Raw genomic sequence first — 19,820 nt, 5'->3', positions numbered from 1 at the left:
AACATTGAGAAAGTACTAAAATCATAGCTTTTATACTTTTTCATATATGACGCTAACTAGTTCATCTCATATATCTACAACACAGCGCTACCAGTAGGGTTCAATTACTTATTGTGAGTGCCCCTGTGTTGTGTGCATACATGTAGTTAACAATAACTGCATGATGGTGTTAACTAACTCCAACTACCACAGTCACAGCCAATTAGCGTCTAGAACTGGCCACTTGACTGCCGTGGTTACCATTTCCGGTTGGCTTCACACTGGTTTGGGCTCTCTCTCTGACTTGAGTTACATGCGATCCCCTGTCATTTTACTTATCAAGGCGGTCCCCCATTATTATAATGACTATGCTAATGAATTAAAGGCTGGCATAAAGAGTATAGACCAGGCTTGATTGACAGAAAGTACTAAATTCGTACCTCAAATAGTTTCGCGACACCCCTCTTCCAACTGCGGCAAACCCAGATCGGTTCAGTGAGGCAAAATTAGCATTGAATTTGAACGGGACATTGGACAAGATTTGGGGTTTTCCTTTCTCACACAAATGGATGGTCCCCCGTTTCAGAATCTTGTATCGTGTTAAAAATGCAGACACATTAAAAGAAATAAGTAATCTCACTATAGAGCAAGTACTAAAATCATAGGTCTTATACTTTTTGATATATGATGCTAACTAGTTGTCGTCCTATACCTACAACACAGCGCTACCAGTAGGGGTCAATTACCTATTGTGAGTGCCTCTGTGTTGTGTGCATACATGTAGACAACAAAAACTGCATGATGGTTAAAAAATGGTCCGACTTCATCGAAACTGGTCTCAAATTAACCCCCACCCCCTTACAATTAACGTTTCCAGCATTCATAATACCAATAATACAATACAAACACAATTTCCGTTTGTGTTAGCTTGTATTTCAATTTAAAGGATTTTTATTTCATAAAAGTGACTTTGATTACGACAAAAAGAGTGCTCATTTTGTTTGCCCATTTTGTTTATTTTCAATACATTCGATTTTTAAATAAGAAATACGTAAACTACCGTTCTGACTAAACTAAAGCAGGTGTGTAAAGTGTGTGAGGCTTTGTATGTTTGCCATTATTTCCTTTGTCGCATAAAACTGGTACCCCAGCGAAGAAGATAAACAACACAACGTTGTAAATAGGATATTCACTAGAATCCACAACATGCTCATGTATCAGAGTGCAGTTCTTTAACCCCAATATATTTATACATTTATTGAATGACCTTTGAAAATTTGGGTACAAAAACTCATACTCTGCAACTTGAGGTCAAATTTGAACTATGATTGTTTAATTGAGGCTAATGAAAGATGCCATTGGGATGAGGCCATTGTGGTCTAGAGTGATTATAATAAGTTAATAAAATTCCCAGGCCAGTACTTATCAAATTAATATATTTGTCTGAATTGGGATAATTGTGAATGGTGACCGTTTCCATGGCAATCGATGTGTGCTTGGCCATAATTGTAACAATCTCATTATAGAGATCGCCGTCGCGTCAATGTGCAATACTCCACAAAACCCTTATTTCATTACTTTTACCAGTTATAGTAAAATATTCCTTTCTACATGTACTGTATATTTCAGCTGTCATTTCAAGACATGCCCTCTCCTGATTGAGGTAATTCCTAAAACAAATGAAAAGAAAATGAGCCCTTGAAAATAAAAAGAAAACAACACGTTAATTAAAAGAAATGAGCTCTTGTTGCAATAGCACATTTCAAACAATTTATTGCGGAAAATTGTTTAAGATCCCCCCGACAGATATGTGTCGCGGTTGAACACTTTCCGTTGGCAAAAATTGAAGGGGCTCGTGTGTTTATGCGCCTCTGGGCGGCCCTGATGGTCACCTCATTTATTATTTGCGTTATTATGTAACTTTGGTGAAGTTGTGCTTATCAAAATTGTTACTAAAAGTGACATGATTGACAGGTAGTTTCAGTTGATTGATTTTGTACTTACAACAATAAGCCTAATAGTAAAGGTGTTCCCCTCCCCCACCCACGTACCCCTAGATGCATGGTTCATGTGGAGATTTTGACCCCATTAAAGACTTCAAGATCAAACATTCTTAGCTATTCCTCTTGCCCTGAAAAATGCATTTCCGGGGACCAATTTTGTACTCGTTCAACCATACACTAATGGTTCAACCTAATTTCTACACGAATTCAATTCCCTTCAAAACAGCTTGTTTTGACGTTATCAAATATATTACTGGGGAATGTTTCCTTTCAACCATATTTGAACCCCGGATTTGAACGTGTGCTATACTAGCATTGGGAACAAGCAATATTCACATCTATTCTAAAACCACAAAAACAAGCAGAATGTCGGGGATAAGTTATCATGGTTATTTACCAAAGTGTATTCATCAAATGCTTTTTGCATTGTGTACATTGGTCTGTATCTCAAACGCGCAGGAGATTACCAATCTTGAGGAAGCCAGAGCGTTTCTTGAAGAGTACAATCGACAGGCAATGATGGTCAACTATGAAACCGAATCGGCACTGTGGAATTACTCCACAAATATCACGGATTACAACAAACAAAAACGGGTGTGTACAATGTGTTTTTATAGTATATTTTAGGAATTAAAGGCAGATATTCTGATGCGATATTGCGATATATTTATTTATCGAGTTTATTGAGTTCAAATGTATTAAAAAGCTAGGTCAGTAATATCTTTATAATCCTAAGACAGACTACTACAGACTAACCACAAACAGTCAAAGTCTCAGCATTACCCGATAATGAGGACCGATCGTTCCACGGAGTCGCACATCGTTGCGTTCGGCCATTAATGGCTCATTACTGCATCTTTTCGTATATATACTGAGCCCCTGGAATGAGCCATTATGACCGAACCAACGACGTCTGACATTTGAAATTGGACCAGGTGTGTCAAGCAATCTAACATAAGCTACCATTAACTGTAATAAAGACCGGGAATAAAGACTTCACAAAAAGTAACGCAGCCGTTGTGAATACCCAAGAGTTTCAGAACTATTATCGTATTGTCAATTTTTTAACACGGAAAGAAGGATGGTTTATATAATGTGCATTTTGGCAAGCTATTCGTCCAACGTTGTTCAATACTAAACATCTCAAAAAAAGTAACTAACCCCCTTAAATAATGACCATTATTAAAAAACGGGTGATTGTGTAAGTTACAAATCTGTCAAATGCGTTGGAAGCAGAATTTATTTCTGCACATTTCGACACCTCATTTGTAGCAATTGACTAAATATTGACGTCACAGCGTACATTTAAATCAATGTAACCCAAGATTTGGAAGTTGCAGTAAATTGTATTAATTTTGTATTGAGTGTAATGGAAGGAAATCCGTGTAATGATATCTGAGTGTTTTTGTATTGTAAAAATTTGTATGTAAGGGCAACTTTCGAATCTGGACCTCACTACATTAAATTGACCGGTGTTTTATTGTTTTCTGGGCTATCATATCAAATGAGGTGTCAAAATGCGCAGAAATAAATTCTGCTTCCAACGCATTTTACAGATTTGTAATACAATAGCCCCTTATTGAATAATGGCCATGATTTAAAGGGGGTTAGTTACTTTTTTGAGATGTTTACATACAGGCATGAGAATAAACATCTATGAAAAAACCGGAAAGTGTTTAAAAAAGCCTGAAATAGCACGTGAAATTGGGCTAAAAAGACCAAAAATGGGCTGAAATTAAAAGAAAGTGCGGAAATTTAGACAACAAAAAAGCCTAAATTCAGGCTTAAACCTGGAAATTCTCATGCCTGATATTAACAGCACAGTAGTGCTTTTAAAGAAAAATACCCGAAGTTAAAAGTTGCAGCTATTGTATTGATTTGAATTCAGCGCGAAGATAATGGTGGGTTTTACTTGCCACAATACGTGCGTAAATAACCATTGAATTGATCGCTGTAACTGCAACATTTGAAATTCGGGTTTTTTAACACTATACAGCGTTGTCGATATTGAAAGACATTGGACGTTATTGGATATTAAAATGTGCGTAAATAAACCATCGTTCTTTGTTAAATTATTGTGAATACGGTTTGTAGTTTTGAAGCTATTGGCGGATTTGTATACAGCTGTGTTACTTTTTGTGAAGACTTTTTAAAGTCTTCTTTTTGTGAAGACAAAAAGTAACGCAGCCGTTGTTGACTAAATTAACAAATCCAAATATGTTAATTTAGTCAACAACTTTGCGATTTATCATATAAAGTCTTGGGGGGGGGGCTTAGGATTTGCGAACCAATTTAAGTAGGCGCTAGCCGTTAGGCATACCGTAGTTTCATATGATTAGATGATACGAGATTTACGCGTGGCGCGCCACACGTAGGGAACTGGTTCAACTGACCTGTGAATACAGCGTATAATTGAAGCATGGTAGAGTCTGGAAACCAATTGATTTGATTGGTTTTCCAGTTCAGAAGCAATCGAGCTATTTGGTGTTTTTCATGGTTTTAAATTTTCAAGTACATGTCAGGCTGTGCATACTGCAAATAACAAAACATGCATGTCCAGTCATCATGATCGCTGTCATATAATGTCACCACTTCCTGGATTGCAAACATTTTTAATACTGTAAAAATTGCGGAATCCCCCGCAAATTTGTATACGTTAAACATATAAATTGGTAAAATACGTACATCTAATTTCAGAAGGTTTAATTGATTTTATAGTTACGACCATCTAAATTTGATCTTACTTAATGCCATATACCTATTTTTGTAAGAAGTAAAATTTATATGAAATTCCCGTAAAATTAAAAGTACAAAAATGGTAATCTTTTACAGTTTTACTTTCACAAATTCTATCACAAATCATTGTAAGCAACAATTTTTACTCTCCAATCTTTTATTTATATTTTATGTTCTTTTTGACAAGACTCATTTCCAGTACATTTTTGCATGTTGTGAGGCACTCCTAATTGAAACATCATGTTCATTTTAAACCACGTTTCTTATCTTGTCACACATGCAGGCAGAGGCTAGTCTGAAGTTAGCCGAGTTCAATAAGCGAGCCTACCAAAATGCCAGCCGTTTTGACGATACCAATTTTCCCGAAGATGTGAAGAGACAGCTGATGTTTATCAAAGACGTCGGTGTAGGAGCGCTGGATGACGAGGCCAAGATAGAAGAAGTATAAAGATTTTATGTTCTATCATCTTTGCTGCATCTGTCACTTTTGAAAAGCGATGGGCCAATCGCCGGGGGGTGGTCTTCAACAATATCTGTGCGGGGATGTGCCACGCAGACTTCCGAATGCTGACTTTCTCTATACCTACTTTTTGCAGATTTTACCACCCATCAGTATACCAATTGTTCACAAAAAACACCCAAATTTGCCCAAATTGAGCGCTTTTGGGGGGGCATCTTTGACCACAGTTGGGCGCATAGGATTTAAACTGTTAATGTAAAAATCCAACTAATTTTTGCAATTTTCATATCAATGCATGTGGAGCACATGCAGATGCTACGTGCGTCTATTCGAGTATCAATTTGTCAAATTGTAATAAAATAAAAATATTTTTGTAAGAGGTGATAAATACCTTATAGAAATTCTGAGAATTTTGTAATGACATTCAAATTTTGAGCCACAGAAGGACACATGTAAGGCTTCAAAACTGTTTTATCAAATGAGCTCTGTTTTTTATGTGTGCAAACGATGGCTAAAATGTCATATTATGTAAAAATTGAATGATTGGTGAAAACTCATTTCAAAATATCGCAATATTCGTTATGGCCCGCTTGTTCTGGAAAAAAACTCTCAGAAAAAAGTGCAACTTAGAACCTTTTTTGTCCTGTAGGGAGCACCCGCAAGAAGAAAAATTGGGAACATCAAAATTCATTTACTAGACACCTTCAGGATTACAAAAATGTAAGTTAGAAAAAAAAAGCACTCGGTGCATGGGAACCCCCTCTGGTGACTATACTAGTTTATTTCTCTTGTCTATTATGATTTTTTTTTCAGTTCAATAATTTAATTCCAAAGATGTCTGGAATCTACAGTACAAGGACAGTGTGTAAACCCGACAATGCTACGGAATGTTACTCCTATGAGGGAGGTAAGTAGTGATAGCCATTCGGTGCAAGAAAAAACACTGACATTTTCGCACAATTATGCTTAAATGCCCAAAATCACATCTCCCTAAACACATTAGGCCCTGGTATAAGGTTATTCATTTACTATCACTACTTGCATGGTTCCGCCATTATGCACACAGTGCGAGGAGAGCCTCGAACTGACAGCACGAATGAGAATCGAACCAGTCATATATTACATTGTGTGTAAAGTTATGTAATTATTCCTTTCATGTGATGTCAGTTCGAGGCTCTCCTTGCACATAGTACATAATAGCAGAATCGTGTAAGTGGCGAATACGAAATTATAGCCATTATGGAGTCGAGCTCTGGCGGGCCCAAGCGTGTTGTGTCCTTATACATGGTTGCAGAAGTTGCAAGGTTCGTTGCTGAAAACTGATAGATTGAACATTGATTCATCTCCTGGTATCCTACCGAAGCTGCCGTATACAGTCAGTTGGGGCTCTAAACTGACTATATAGAGCAGTTTAGGGTGACTATATTGACGCCGTCTGTTGATCAACGTTACGTTAAGGTTACTGCTTGCTTTTTGCCCTGCGGGACCATTACATATTGGAACTCCATTTATAGTTACAAGTCCTAACTACGGGAATTTCCGGCCTCAGCGTTGCTGGGTTTGGGGCCTTTATATTTTTAAGCCCTTCGGGCTGAGGGCCCAGTATCAACCAAAAACATCAGAAGTATCAACACCAAAAACACGCCGGAAACTCCCATAGTAAGAACTTGCAACTAATGGAATTCCATATATAATGGCCCCGCAGGGCAAGAAAGTAAGGAATGACCTTAAGTTATTGACAACCCGTCACCTTTGTTACCCCATAATTTCCTCATTTTTCAGGCCCCGCCCTCAATCGGGGGCTGATTTATAATAGTTCAAGCTTGATCGCTATTGTTTTTGAGCGCTAATTGGCTTCTTTATGGCCCTGCTGGGCAACCTTGAAGAATATTTTCTTTAAGTACTATTGTTTTTTACGACCATCTAGTACGTAATGTGAAATCGACAGGATATTGGACGAATGTTCAATTTACAGTTTGCCTAATTCTTCTATCTTCAGCGACGGATGCTACAATACATTTGGCCAGTGTGTGTATAGTAGTTGTAAAACGGTTCTGCCTTAGAACGGTTTACTTTTAAATAACAGTGAGAAATTTGGGGATATTGTTTTATTTTTAAAGTGCAATTCTGACCTTTTGTATATATTTCAGGTTTACAGGAAACCATGGCAAAGTCTACGGATTACGAGGAACTGAAGTGGGCATGGGTGGGATTTCGAGACGCAGTAGGAAGAGCTAACAAACCACATTATATTCGCTATGTGGAACTTGCTAATGAAATAGCTATGGCAAATGGTGAGTGGTTCTATAGAATCTCAATTACCCAGCAAACACAAAACGTTTTTGAAACGTTTTTAACAGGTTATATTTTGGATTTTTGGTTTTGGTAAAAACGTTTTAATAACATTAAATGTCGGGTTATATTAAGGTCATGAAAACGTTATAAAACGTTTTGTATGAAAACACACTACAAACATATTTTTAATATGTTTTTAAAATGTTGTTGTAAAATATATTTTTGAAAACATTTTTTGCCAAATATTTTTATGTAAGAATAATTGCAGTCAGTTATCAAAAAACGTTGTTGAAGGTTATGAAAACGTTTTAACCTTTTGTGAATGATGTCGAAAATGTTTCGTGTTTGCTGGGTAATGAGCTTATGCTAACAAGAAATATCTTTCAAAAAGACAGCGCGATGTAGTGTGAAGCACATGTCGCAGACATTCACTGATCTCTTAGGGCAGGAATATTAATGCCATAAGGTAACAAGTGGCAAGCTATGTATGGAATCATGACATTGTTCATTTGCTAGGAGTTAATAGCAATATTAAATCCAAACTAAATGTAAACCAATTAGAAATAGCTTGGTTGACGAGTATATTGACATAGGTAAAATACATTTCATATAGCAACAATCCAGACAGTCAAACAAGTAAAGGAAAAATAGTAAATTAAACAAATGAAGTAAAACTATCTTAACTTACGGCCTTAGTTTTGACCTTAAGCATTCCCCTAAAAACTTATTAACATACCTCTTCCCCTAATGTCAACTCTTAACCTTAATTTGTGACACTAAACATGCTAATGATTATCGCAACAATACCCTTAGCACTATACAGTCTAAATCGTGATGTAGACGAGGTTCTTCAAGTCCCTTATCCATGCACATGCATCCATGACCAACTTTCCGCCAACGCATATGTTGTCAGATATATCTGAAAAATTGTAATTTTAATATGTTAAGCTATGTTATTGCATAATGCTAACATACCATCTCAAATAATTATTACATCACTTGTTTCTATGTACAGGACATCCCGACCAGGGAGCATATTGGAGATCTTATTATGAAGTAGAAGACTTGGAGGGTGATGCCTATAAACTTTACCAACGAATTCTTCCTCTGTACAAGCAACTTCATGCCTATGTCAGACGAAAACTGGCCATCTACTACGGTGATGAAATTGACCTCAAAGGGCGACTACCCGCATGTGTATTAGGTAGCTACCTCTCTCAGTACTCTTTAAGCACTTGTTATTTGTGTATTGCTTTGAAAAGCAAACTTAACAATTTGAATGGTTTAGATGATAAATGTAAGAAATGGACTCACTAATGCCATAGTTTGCGTTTCCCGTGCTGAAATGATGGCTCTATGGAAATCATGTTTAATATCATGTCTTATTAAAATTACCGACTAGTATCAAACTTTGAAACAAAATTACTAACGATTAAGGGCAGATTAACATGCAACTATATTATTCATGGATAGCGGCATAAGAAACGGGCGGATGCTTGGTTCTATCAGACTATTATATTGTCATCATTGTAAACTTTTAATAGCTTCGAGCACATGTCTTTCAAGAATTCTCCGATAAGAGCGGACAAAAACATTAACATGATATTTTTCAACCTTAGAATGAAAATCGCTAGATCACGATTTTTAAAGAAAGAAAGGAAGGTTTTTTTTATTTAAAGCAACATCACATGCAGGTCATGTGGTTTTAAATGAAAAGTATGTTGCGATTCTTGCTTATGTGTACGCAGCTGGATGTAAGTTATTCATGTGAAACGTAATTTTTTGCAGGTGATATGTGGGGACGTCGCTGGGGTAATATTTATAGACTTGTGGTACCTTATCCAGATACACCAAATATAGATGTAACGGACGAAATGGTTAAACAGGTACGTATTAAATTTTTTTATTGTGTAAGCATTCTTTACATGTTGCATGTTAGGGGATCTTGCCATTCACTTTATTATACATAACTGAATGTTTTTAATCTCTTTTGACGTGAATGTTTTGTCCTCATTATTATAATACATGGACTTGGATCCGTGACTCGGATTTAAGAAGATAAGTCTTGTTGGAAAAGTTATGATCGACGAATTGGACAAAGTTGGACCAACCTAGGTTTACCGACGTTGACTTAACATTGGGACAATGTCAGAGCTGACACTGTATAACAGTTGGTTCAATACCGCACTGTATTGCGGTATTAACCTAAGAAAACAATCATGCTTTTTCATCACCACATTATAGGGCTATACCCCGGAGCGCATGTTTAACATGACAGATGAATTTTTCACATCATGTGGGCTTATTCCTGCTCCTCAAGAGTTTTGGGATCACAGTTTGATTAAGAAACCTACTGATGGCAGGGAGGTTGTTTGTCATCCTTCAGCTTGGGATTTTCTGAACGCAAAAGATTTCAGGTATGTGTTCACTGCATCTTTGATTAATTAACTCCTCTCAAATCGAAACGCAATTCATCGATGGAAGACAGTTTCATGTAGCCTACTCAGTTGCCCTATTAGCATAATGTATGAAAAAGGACTACTGGCCTTATACAATTTGCACAAACATATTGATATTGAATTATTGCGCTCATAAAGTACACTGCAACATTGGTGAGTTATAAGGTTTCTTTTCCAAAGCGTTAAGGGATCTAGAACGAGCGTTTATGGCGATTCAAAAATGTCAAAATTTTCAATTGATCGTCGGCTTTTCATTCCACCTACATACACTTTAAGTATAAATCATCAGATTTATAAAGTTTACTTCAAGTACTGTTAAATATCAAAAATATCAATTTTTAATGATTTGCCATAAAATGTGTATTACATTGCGAATTTCAAAAATCAAAATTATTTGATATCAGAAGGCCATTCTTCGTATGCAATTCGATATGTCTGATGTGCTCTAATGTCCCACAATAAATACTGTCCAAACGTTCATACCCCTTCCCTTAAGTTATGATACCAGTATTTTCAAGAGAATTTAAGAAAGATGAATGAAGTGCCTAATTTGAAGAGACCAAGTTGAGATAATGCCTATTGATTTCCGCTGACTTACAGAAATACGTGGACCGAGATAATCCAGGCGTAATAAAATTAGAAGATAATTAAATTAGTGTATTTCATTATAAATGTCAACATATTGGATTGAATATTATCTTATCAAGTGATCCTCACTGAATAACCTCCTGGTCTCACGGAAAATGTAGTAGGAATAGTTTTGAAAAACAACATCAACAACAAAAACAGCAACAACATTGTTCGGTGATGAAAGCACTATTTGCAATCGTCATAGGATCGACGGGTACGGAAGTCGGCGATGACAAGACTTCCTTTGAAGATCTCTGAGGCTGGCTCTCTGACTCACATAAGTTTGTATCATTTACATCCTTTGTCTTTTAGAGTTCTAATGTGTACAGAGATCAACATGCACTACTTCTTAGTTATTCACCACGAAGTTGGACATATCCAATACACCTTGCAGTACAAAGATTTGCCTCTTGTATTTCGTGGTGGGGCCAACCGAGGATTCCACGAAGCTGTTGGAGAGGTTATAAGCTTATCTGTTGGTACACCGAAGCATTTATTTGAGGTTGGGTTATTGGAGGAGAACATAGAAGATGAAGGTTTGTGTTTTTATCTAGCTTCATATCAACTTTAGTTCATTGTTATTTGTCAAGTAAAAAATAATTCGAGAAAAGCTAATTGGCATTGCTCTTTCCGGCAACCAAATGACATGTGTACTTTTAAATTTGCCCTAAGAAAACGTCATTTCTTCTTCACATGGGCGACTAGACAGTTCTTTGTGACAGCTAAGATGCTTGAAATTAGCACTTGCCTGAAATCTTAATAGGTCATTATTTTTACGACTTAACTGGACATCTAATCATGATGCAGGGGGCTCACAGAAGTCTCATACAAAATCATGCTAGAGTTTCTTGACAGAAATCAGAAGAAAAAGGGTGCTTAAAATTGTTACAAATTACTCTATTTTTAAATCTGTGGTAGATTTGGGGAATACTATTAATTATGACTAATCCAAATTTTAGGCAAAATCATGCAACTTTCTGCTCATTTTAATATAATTTTAAATTATGTCATTTTTTGTCCATGAATCGAAACAGGCAGATATATAGTGGGAATCCGAAAAGATTTCTATTTGGTGTAGTTGGTGGCACGTATGAGATCTTTCCGCGCAATCCATGGTCGGCTGGTTACATTAAAGTTTACTAATAAAGATTGAAAATATGAAGTTCATCTTGGGTTCTGAGAAAAACTTAATACCAACATTTTTTGTGATGTGTTTACATTTGTATTGATTCATAATAAAATGCCGTAATTTGTAGGTTTATTTTTTAAGAATAGCAAATGTATTGTAAACATTGTGGTGTAGAGATAAATCTGACTTCTTTTGCAAGACGCGAGATTTAATAGACCTTGCAACCACCACCCTTAAAATTCCGTTAGATGTTTTGTATATACGTACCGTAAAATGGGGTAACTTCGGTCAGCGGGGTAACTTTGGTCGGTCAAATATATTTTTTTAAATGGTCATATTTTCGTACAGCAATATTGTTTTTAGTCATATTTGGTGTCAATTTGTTAAGAAATATGTTTGGTAGAAATAATAGTCGCTCATGTGTAATTTCCTTGAAATTTACGAAAAAGCGGGATTTTTGACCAAAAATCAGCATTTTTTAACATTTTTTAAAGAAAAAATAAAAATCGATATTTGTGAGCAAGGATGTGTGTTTGATTAATTTTGCAAGGTGTCAAATGTCACAAAAACAACAACTTGCCCATATTCAGCGAAGATCAATTTTTTGATTTTTTTCCTTCATGGAATGTAATACTGTGACCAAAGTTGCTCCAAAGGCGGGGTAACTTTGGTCAGGTCATTTTGAACCCCTAGGGCACCCTTACAAAATTATTAAAAATCTTTTTCAACTTCAAGGTGTAGAAGGAACCCTAATGTCACAAAAAAGAGTTAATTAGAAATATAATTGGTTTTGTTTGGAAGCAGTGGTTTAAAAACTCTGAAAAGTGCCCAAAGTTACCCCATTTTACGGTAGTTCATGTTAATCCTTATTTTTGTTTCTGTTTAGAAATAGACATCAATTTCCTTCTAAAGACAGCATTAGACACCATAGGAACTTTACCGTTCAGTCTAGCTTTAGAACAATGGCGATATGATGTGTTTGCCGGGAAGGTTGATCAGGATAACTGGATGAAGCGTTGGTGGGAGCTCAAGTAAGTACTACCAATTATAATACTCATAACATCCCTAAAACATCTCAAGTTGCATATCGTCAGCCTGCTACGCTAATTGCCTAAGTCATTTTTTGTAATTTTGAGAACAAAGAGCAAAATGTGGTTCAAGCATGCATCAGTTACGTAATCACCCTAATTATTTCGGGTTATTCCCTTTCATTTGTCTCATTATCATTTGTTCCTGTGCAAAGATTGGTGAATAAATATGTTTAAATGCATGCTTGAACCATATTTTGTAGCAGGCTGACGACATGCTCTCTTTTGTAAAATCAGCATGATGACCAACATAGAAATCCATGAAACTGTCACCGATCTTTCTAAATCTGGATCATCTGTTTCATCAGGTAATCGGCCGCATTTGCTAGGCAAGAAAACTTCAAAAACAATGTTGCAATTCAATGCTCGCTTCAAAAGCTTTCATTGGGTACGTGAGTCTTCTTCATCATTGAAAGCAATAAAGAGCTACTGTTAAAAACTCAAAGGGAATGGTTCGTTTTCAATTGATATTGTTATTTCATTTAATTTTAGAGAAACTCTTGTTGGAGTCCGACCTCCCGTGGAACGATCAGAAGAGGACTTTGATCCAGGAGCTATGTTTCATATTACGATTGATTATTCGTTTTTAAGGTAATACACTGCGAGTATTGTGATATTACTAATATCATAGAAAATCCATTGTGTTGGCATGGGGATCATATTATGCAGCATTAAAGCCAAAATGCCCATCTTGTAATTTTCGGAACTGTTTCTGGGACTTCTGTGGAGCAATTTGCGTAGGAACTTTCACCCTGCAGTATGGTCCTCACTATTTACATGCACTAATCTAACACACATCATATAACCGGTTTGTACACGTGAAAATACATTGTAACCCACTTTTTAAATGAATGAAGAGTCGCGAACCAATCCCGACAATGAAGAAAAAGTTGAGTACGTTATGTTAGTCTGTTTTGTTACAAGAAGGGAGTTCTTCTTATTTTGAAAGAGAGTATTAATATTATATACAATAATTATGATAATTTTGGACTTTATTATTACAGATATTTTCTACGCACAATAATACAGTTTCAATTCCATAAGGCCTTGTGTGAAGCCGCTGGGCATACGGGACCGTTGCATAGATGTGATATCTATAGGTCGAAAGAAGCAGGCAACAAACTTGCGTAAGTTTTTGTATAATAGTGTATGATTATGTAAGATTTGTAGTTAGAGTTGTGAAGCACTGCTCCGACGAGAATTAGTGTTGTCAGTCCTTTCGTCGCTTTGTAGCAAAGAATTGTAAAGATTACTAAGATGGCAGGTGGCTTGGTTTGGGGTGCTGTTGATTCGCTCCTCCTAATCCATATGAATTCAATTACCCATCGCTTGATATGTCCCTCCTTCTTATCTATAACTCTTAACTCCACTCCACCGAGACGAGGGCACCTACACTGATCTGTACAACCCTGCTACAAAAGCGACAGAAGGATTAGCAACACTAGTCTCTGCACCATAGCAGAGCTTCTTGGAGGTGACGCGTATGTAGGGCTGTTAAGACCCCCTTTTTCAGCATCGCTGTCACCCAAAGACCCCATATTGTTTTACGAACACATGCTCTGTCACCCGAAGACCCCTTATTTTTCCATTTGATCTGTCACCCAAAGACCCTTACAAGTTCAATTTGAACTGCAACTTCCATTTATCGCTGATTTTGTTACTTATTTTCATGTTTTGAAAAACCAAAGAATTTTGAAGCTATTTAGAACTATAGAAATTCGATTTTCGAGGTTCCTGTGGCACTTTTTCGGCTCTCACCCAAAGATTCCATTAAAAAAGGTCAAGTTCTCACCCAATGACCCCATATTTTTTACATTTTCCTCTCACTGAATGCCAAAAATCATGCTCTCACCCAATGACCCCATAATTTTTACATTTTGCGCTCACCGAAGTGCGAAAGTGCCAGCCCTACACCTATATCCATTTCGTATTGAAGTGCCCCCCCCCCGGGGGGGGGGGGGGCTTCACAACTGTGAAGATATCCGACTGGTCAAAACGGATTAAACGTACCTGGACATGATTTTAAAAAGCCTTTTGAAACATTCGATATTGATTCACGTCTTAACTACGTACGAAGTTAACTTTCTGTAATTCATACGTTGTTACAACGTTCGACTTTTGAATAATACCTTCACACCTTGACGTCGAAACAACGTCATTATATCCGAAAACAACGTCCGAAGTAATGTAGTCACAACACGAATACGAGTTTACAAATTTACGTATTTACAACGTAGTTGTAGATGACTTTTATACGATGCTGTAACAAGGTAAAATTGTTGGTTGGGTTATTGTCTGTCCCCGTTATTTTAATTTTCTCATCCCTTTCTGCCATTTGCTCAATTTCGGCTGTGACAGAGTGTATCATTTCAAGTAAATCTACCAGTAATTACATGAATTATTCGACTACATGAACTTCTTTTGTCACCGGAATGTAGCCTTGAATGGAGTCAGTATTATGCCCATAAAATACAAAATTATCACTGATTCTTCGGATGCTTTTTCTGACAACATAACAGACAAATGCTTGGAATGGGAAAGAGTAAACCATGGCGTGACGCAATGGAAGCTATCACGGGACAGCGTGAGATGTCAGCAGATGCTATCATGGAATACTATGCTCCTTTAATGGAATGGCTTGAAAAGACTAATGCTGAGAATGAAGAGTACATTGGATGGGGTAAGTTAAAAAATTACGTGTCACTGTAGCGAGGCTAACAGCAGTCACCGATGATGTTGTAGTCCATGACAAATTTAATTGCAGTAGCCTTAGCATTGACAAGTAAAGTGAAGTGACCGATTTCATTTCGCGATAATGTACCTTGCTATACATAAAAAGGCATTTCATCATCCACAGCATTATCCCCCAAGTTGATTTTTATACCACTAGAAATCTCTGCTTACATAATATTTATGTACCTAAAATGTTCAGTCTTGCAGATTAATCATATCGTGAAATTTGAATTACGTTCTGGTACACCAGAAAGAAATTACCACACATTGTCTATGGAGCAATGTAATACATAACTCGCAAACGCAAAATCGAAATCAACTGAAATTTTGGGATAAGCTTTTTTCAGGGATATTTACTGATAAATGTCATAAAAAGAGGATACTACATGTAGGATCAAGAAATACGATCCTTTGACACGATCCTATGATAGAGACCATAGCAAATACACTGGTGCCTGGGCTTTAGGGTATATACGCGTTTTACCACTCTAGGATCATTGTATCAGCTTACGAATAGGGACGAATATCCCATTACTCTAAACCTGTGTCTCTGTGAATAGACCATTGGCACGCTTTTAGTCGTTGAATGCTATTTACTCCCTCTACGGCTGCGGCAACTTGTTATGCTGTTTAACTCTGTCACTCAAACAGCCCGATTTGTGTCAATTTTTTATAACCCGTGAACGAATCACCGAATACAGAGAGAGACCAAAGCAAAAACGGCTTTCCTGCTTTCCTGCTTTCTATAGTCAGTATGATACAACGGGACGGTTTGTAGTTATACGGGATTCATCGGTTTGAGAAAACCGCATCTATTACAGGGAATGTGCTCTTATGATTTGACAGCAAAATGAATGATTCAGAGTTTTTAATCTTTCAAAATGATTAGGTGCAAGTAACATAATGCCAAGTTCATATATTGTGACCTCAAACTTAGAAACGGAAATGAAAGTTCTAAAGTTCATGTTAATGAATATCATGTATGTGTGATTTAAATCAGAGGCTATTAAATTGAACTGTAACTTAAAAAGTAACTTCATAACTCATATCGTAAAACTTTCGAAACATATAGTATTACAGGTTAACGTTTCTCACAGCCTTCATTTGTTTTGTATCCACATATAGATGGAGATTCTGCACGTCCAAACTCGGCATCCGCATTCCTTTTGGTGATATCCGCATTCGCCTGGTGCTTCTGTGGTCCATGAAATCGTCAATAATCTGAGCGAATGGAGTTTCTCCTGATAATGCTTTGCTATTTGGAAAATAAGCAAAGAAGAAACAAGCCGATAAATGACAATGCAATTCAAATGCTTTAAAATAATCAATAGTCCCTATGCAATAAACCAATCGGAACAATTGAAATGGCAGCCATGTTGGAGGATAGTTCAAAGATAGCTTTTAAGAGATGACAGAGGGATAGGTCTCTAGATCGATGCCACAGCCATTCATTACCTATCACCTGTTTGATTGTATCATTATGCGAATTGGTCCTTCGTGGTACCTTATGGAGGAGAGAATTCTATTTAAATAAATGCCAGATACGTTACCAACACCTACGACCGCAGATCAGGTGTTACACCCATGCTGAGTGAGCTCCAGTGGCCTTCTCGCCAAAGCCGGCTAACCACGCTCTACAGGATTCACTCTGATCTGGTTGACATCAGTTGGAAAGATCACATCACTGAAGCAACATCTAACACCAGAGGACATAACTCAATGGCATTGAGGGACGGCTCCATCTAGGTAGCAGACAGCATCACATTTTTAATCAGCACTTCACTGTACATATTTTTGCACCTGCGATCTCTTGTCTGCGTCATATGTCTGCGTACCCACCACTCTGCAGTGAGTAATCTTCTTTTCAAGAAGCCTTCACTGCAACTGGAAGAAGAAGAAGAAAAAGAGAATGACTCTGCCATGAGTGACGTCGTATCGCATACCCTCTAGTGGAACATCTGATGATCTTCTGCCTCCTTACATAGGCTGCGATTGACGAACAGACATAAACAAGTATGCAATAACAACAGCAACAAACAATAGACAACCTGGTTGTTGTAACCTCCATTGTTCATAGCCTAATAATTCCTTTTTATCATAATAATGTGACCTCATTGGTAACTTTATACAGTTCAGTTTGTAAAATTAGGTTGCAAGTTGCAAGTAAGTTGTTAGTCAATTACGTTGCTAAATTGAAGTTGTGCAATTATTTTTCCCTATATGTATATATAAATGTATTTCTACGAATTCCTTGTTTGATTGCTTTTGTCTTATCGTATGTTGTATGATGTCTGACAACATAACAAGTAATGTTTTCACACCCTTTTCTTTTGACTGTTCTCGTCATCCATTTGATGCTTCTGATTAGGTCGATACCATTAAGCATGGTATCTTGCTCAACAAACTCTCAAATTATGGTATCAGAGGCTTTGCCAACATATGGTTCCGAAGCTATAAATGGTAAAAACGGTGTGTTTTTATTGTGTATATCTTTATGCTTGAGTGAACCCCATGCAATCATTACACTGTTCAATGGTCTTATTGTGATGTGGCGGGAGTTTTAAAAATCGAGCCCTGAACAAAATATGACGCGCGCGCATACTGTCAGGCAAAATACAATGGAATTTGTGATGATGCGTTCGCATACTGCCAGGCATTGACGTCAGAAGTCATCTCATCTATAGGCGCGTGTATTGGTAAATGTTTATTCTAATGTCTTTCAATACGTAATTTGTAGAAATAATGGTTATCATGGGTGTTTTAAGGGAATGGGTGGATGAGGCTGTTTGAGAGGTGGTGTGTAAGTTAATTTTCATCAAAGCCCTTAAGCATTATCAACCATTATACTTGCATTATTAATCATTGTAATTTGTATATAACTCATGCATGTTGGCCTACCTTAAAGATAATATCTTGTTATTTCTTGTAAATTATGTTCATTTTCACTTGTTTATATATTTTCTGTTGTTACCGACGCACCGTCGGTCAGATGTGTGCCGCTGTTATAAAAACGTATAAATAATTTTTTTTTAATTTTGGAGAGGACAATCGATATATTTAAATCAATACCATTGATATTATTGAAATGCTTGATTTTCATGACAAAATTGACAATTTATAGATAGCAGCTTTGCCTTGTCTTCAAACCAGTTGTAATTGAAAATACTTTTCACGAAATCTTCAAATCCCAATAATCAATGCAGCAATTAATTACCTTTTTAATTACCTAATTATTTTATTATAACCGATGCCCTCAAAAGTATATAAATTATAATGATGGATAATGGTACAAATGCATTCATCAAGATAATCGCACTTGCCATTGAGTTATTAAATTAAGGTCTATTATTGAAATTGTTATCATTTTGCTCCAATCTTTGTATCAATGAGTTATGTATTGATGATGATTGATGAATAAAATTGATTGATTGATTGATTGATTGACTGATTGTTTGATTGATTGATTAGGAAGATTATTTCGTCAATAATGGCTCCCCATTCAATGTACTCATGCACAGCGTCAACAACAGGTTAATTATTATCTTTTCCCTGTGGTGTGCGGCAATCGTATTTTGTTATTCTTAGCTTGAGTCCCTCGGAACTATTAAACACGGCGGAAGTTACCAGTGGCGTAGCTAGGAGTGGGCAGGGTGGGCGACTCGCCCACCCTGGAAAAATCTGGGGGGAGATTTTGGAGCAAGAAGGGAAAAAAAGAGAAAGGAAAGGGGGAAGAAAAAAGAAAAAAGGGAAAAAAAGGGGAAAAGAAAGGAAAGAAGGAAAAAGAAAGGAAACAAAGAAAGCAGGGGAAAGGAAAGAAGAGAAAAGAAAGAGGGAATGGGGAAAGAAAGGGTCAAGAGGGAAGGAAAAGCAACAGAGAGGAAACCTGAATAAATAAAAAAGAGGGAAATGAAAAAAACAAAAGGGAAGCCTAAGAGGGATGGGGAAGGAATAGGGAAAGGGGAACGAAAGAGGGGAAAAGAGGAAAAAACAACAACTTGCATGTTTATTGTGGGGAAGCAATTCATGCACAGGGGGAAGGATAGACTACCCCGTAGTCCACTTGCCCATTGTGCATACTCTGAATATTGTATTTAAGCTTAAAACTCTGATTTAATTAATGTGTGCACAATTGATAGATACATTTTCACATCTGATCTTTTCAGTCACCCTACTCCCTCTCTTTGTTAGCTTCCCAAGTGGACTACTGACTTTGCCTTGCGGTTAAGATTTTTAACACGGGACTCTATGGAGAGTTAGGCCAATTTCTGGCCTAACTAAAATTGGCCATGATGTAATGCATCTTTAAAT

The 19,820-nt window shown here is 36.9% G+C and overlaps 1 protein-coding gene across 1 annotated transcript; it reads left to right on the top strand.

Moving 5' to 3' along the window:
* The first annotated feature begins 2,348 nt into the window (after window positions 1–2,348).
* On the top strand, window positions 2,349–17,995 carry LOC140145816 (angiotensin-converting enzyme-like). The gene is made up of 13 exons (XM_072167498.1): window positions 2,349–2,576; window positions 5,002–5,160; window positions 5,992–6,085; window positions 7,329–7,472; window positions 8,489–8,677; window positions 9,262–9,359; window positions 9,718–9,890; window positions 10,875–11,098; window positions 12,578–12,722; window positions 13,272–13,370; window positions 13,784–13,906; window positions 15,299–15,459; window positions 16,638–17,995. The coding sequence occupies exons 1-13, from the start codon at window positions 2,349–2,351 to the stop codon at window positions 16,718–16,720; spliced, it is 1,920 nt and encodes a 639-aa protein (XP_072023599.1). The 3' UTR covers window positions 16,721–17,995.
* Window positions 17,996–19,820: the final 1,825 nt, after the last annotated feature.

Source organism: Amphiura filiformis, chromosome 1 (assembly GCF_039555335.1).
Source record: "Amphiura filiformis chromosome 1, Afil_fr2py, whole genome shotgun sequence".
Lineage (NCBI taxonomy): Eukaryota > Metazoa > Echinodermata > Ophiuroidea > Amphilepidida > Amphiuridae > Amphiura > Amphiura filiformis.
The sequence above is the reverse complement of the archived record's forward strand: the minus strand, read 5'-3'. Positions and strand labels throughout refer to the sequence as shown.

Coding starts and splice junctions, on each gene's coding strand:
- LOC140145816 (XM_072167498.1), top strand. CDS start 2,349: ATGTCGGGGATAAGTTATCATGGTTATTTACCAAAGTGTATTCATCAA. Junction 7,473..8,488: donor TGAAATAGCTATGGCAAATG/GTGAGTGGTTCT, acceptor TTCTATGTACAG/GACATCCCGACCAGGGAGCA. Junction 13,907..15,298: donor GAAGCAGGCAACAAACTTGC/GTAAGTTTTTGT, acceptor ACAACATAACAG/ACAAATGCTTGGAATGGGAA.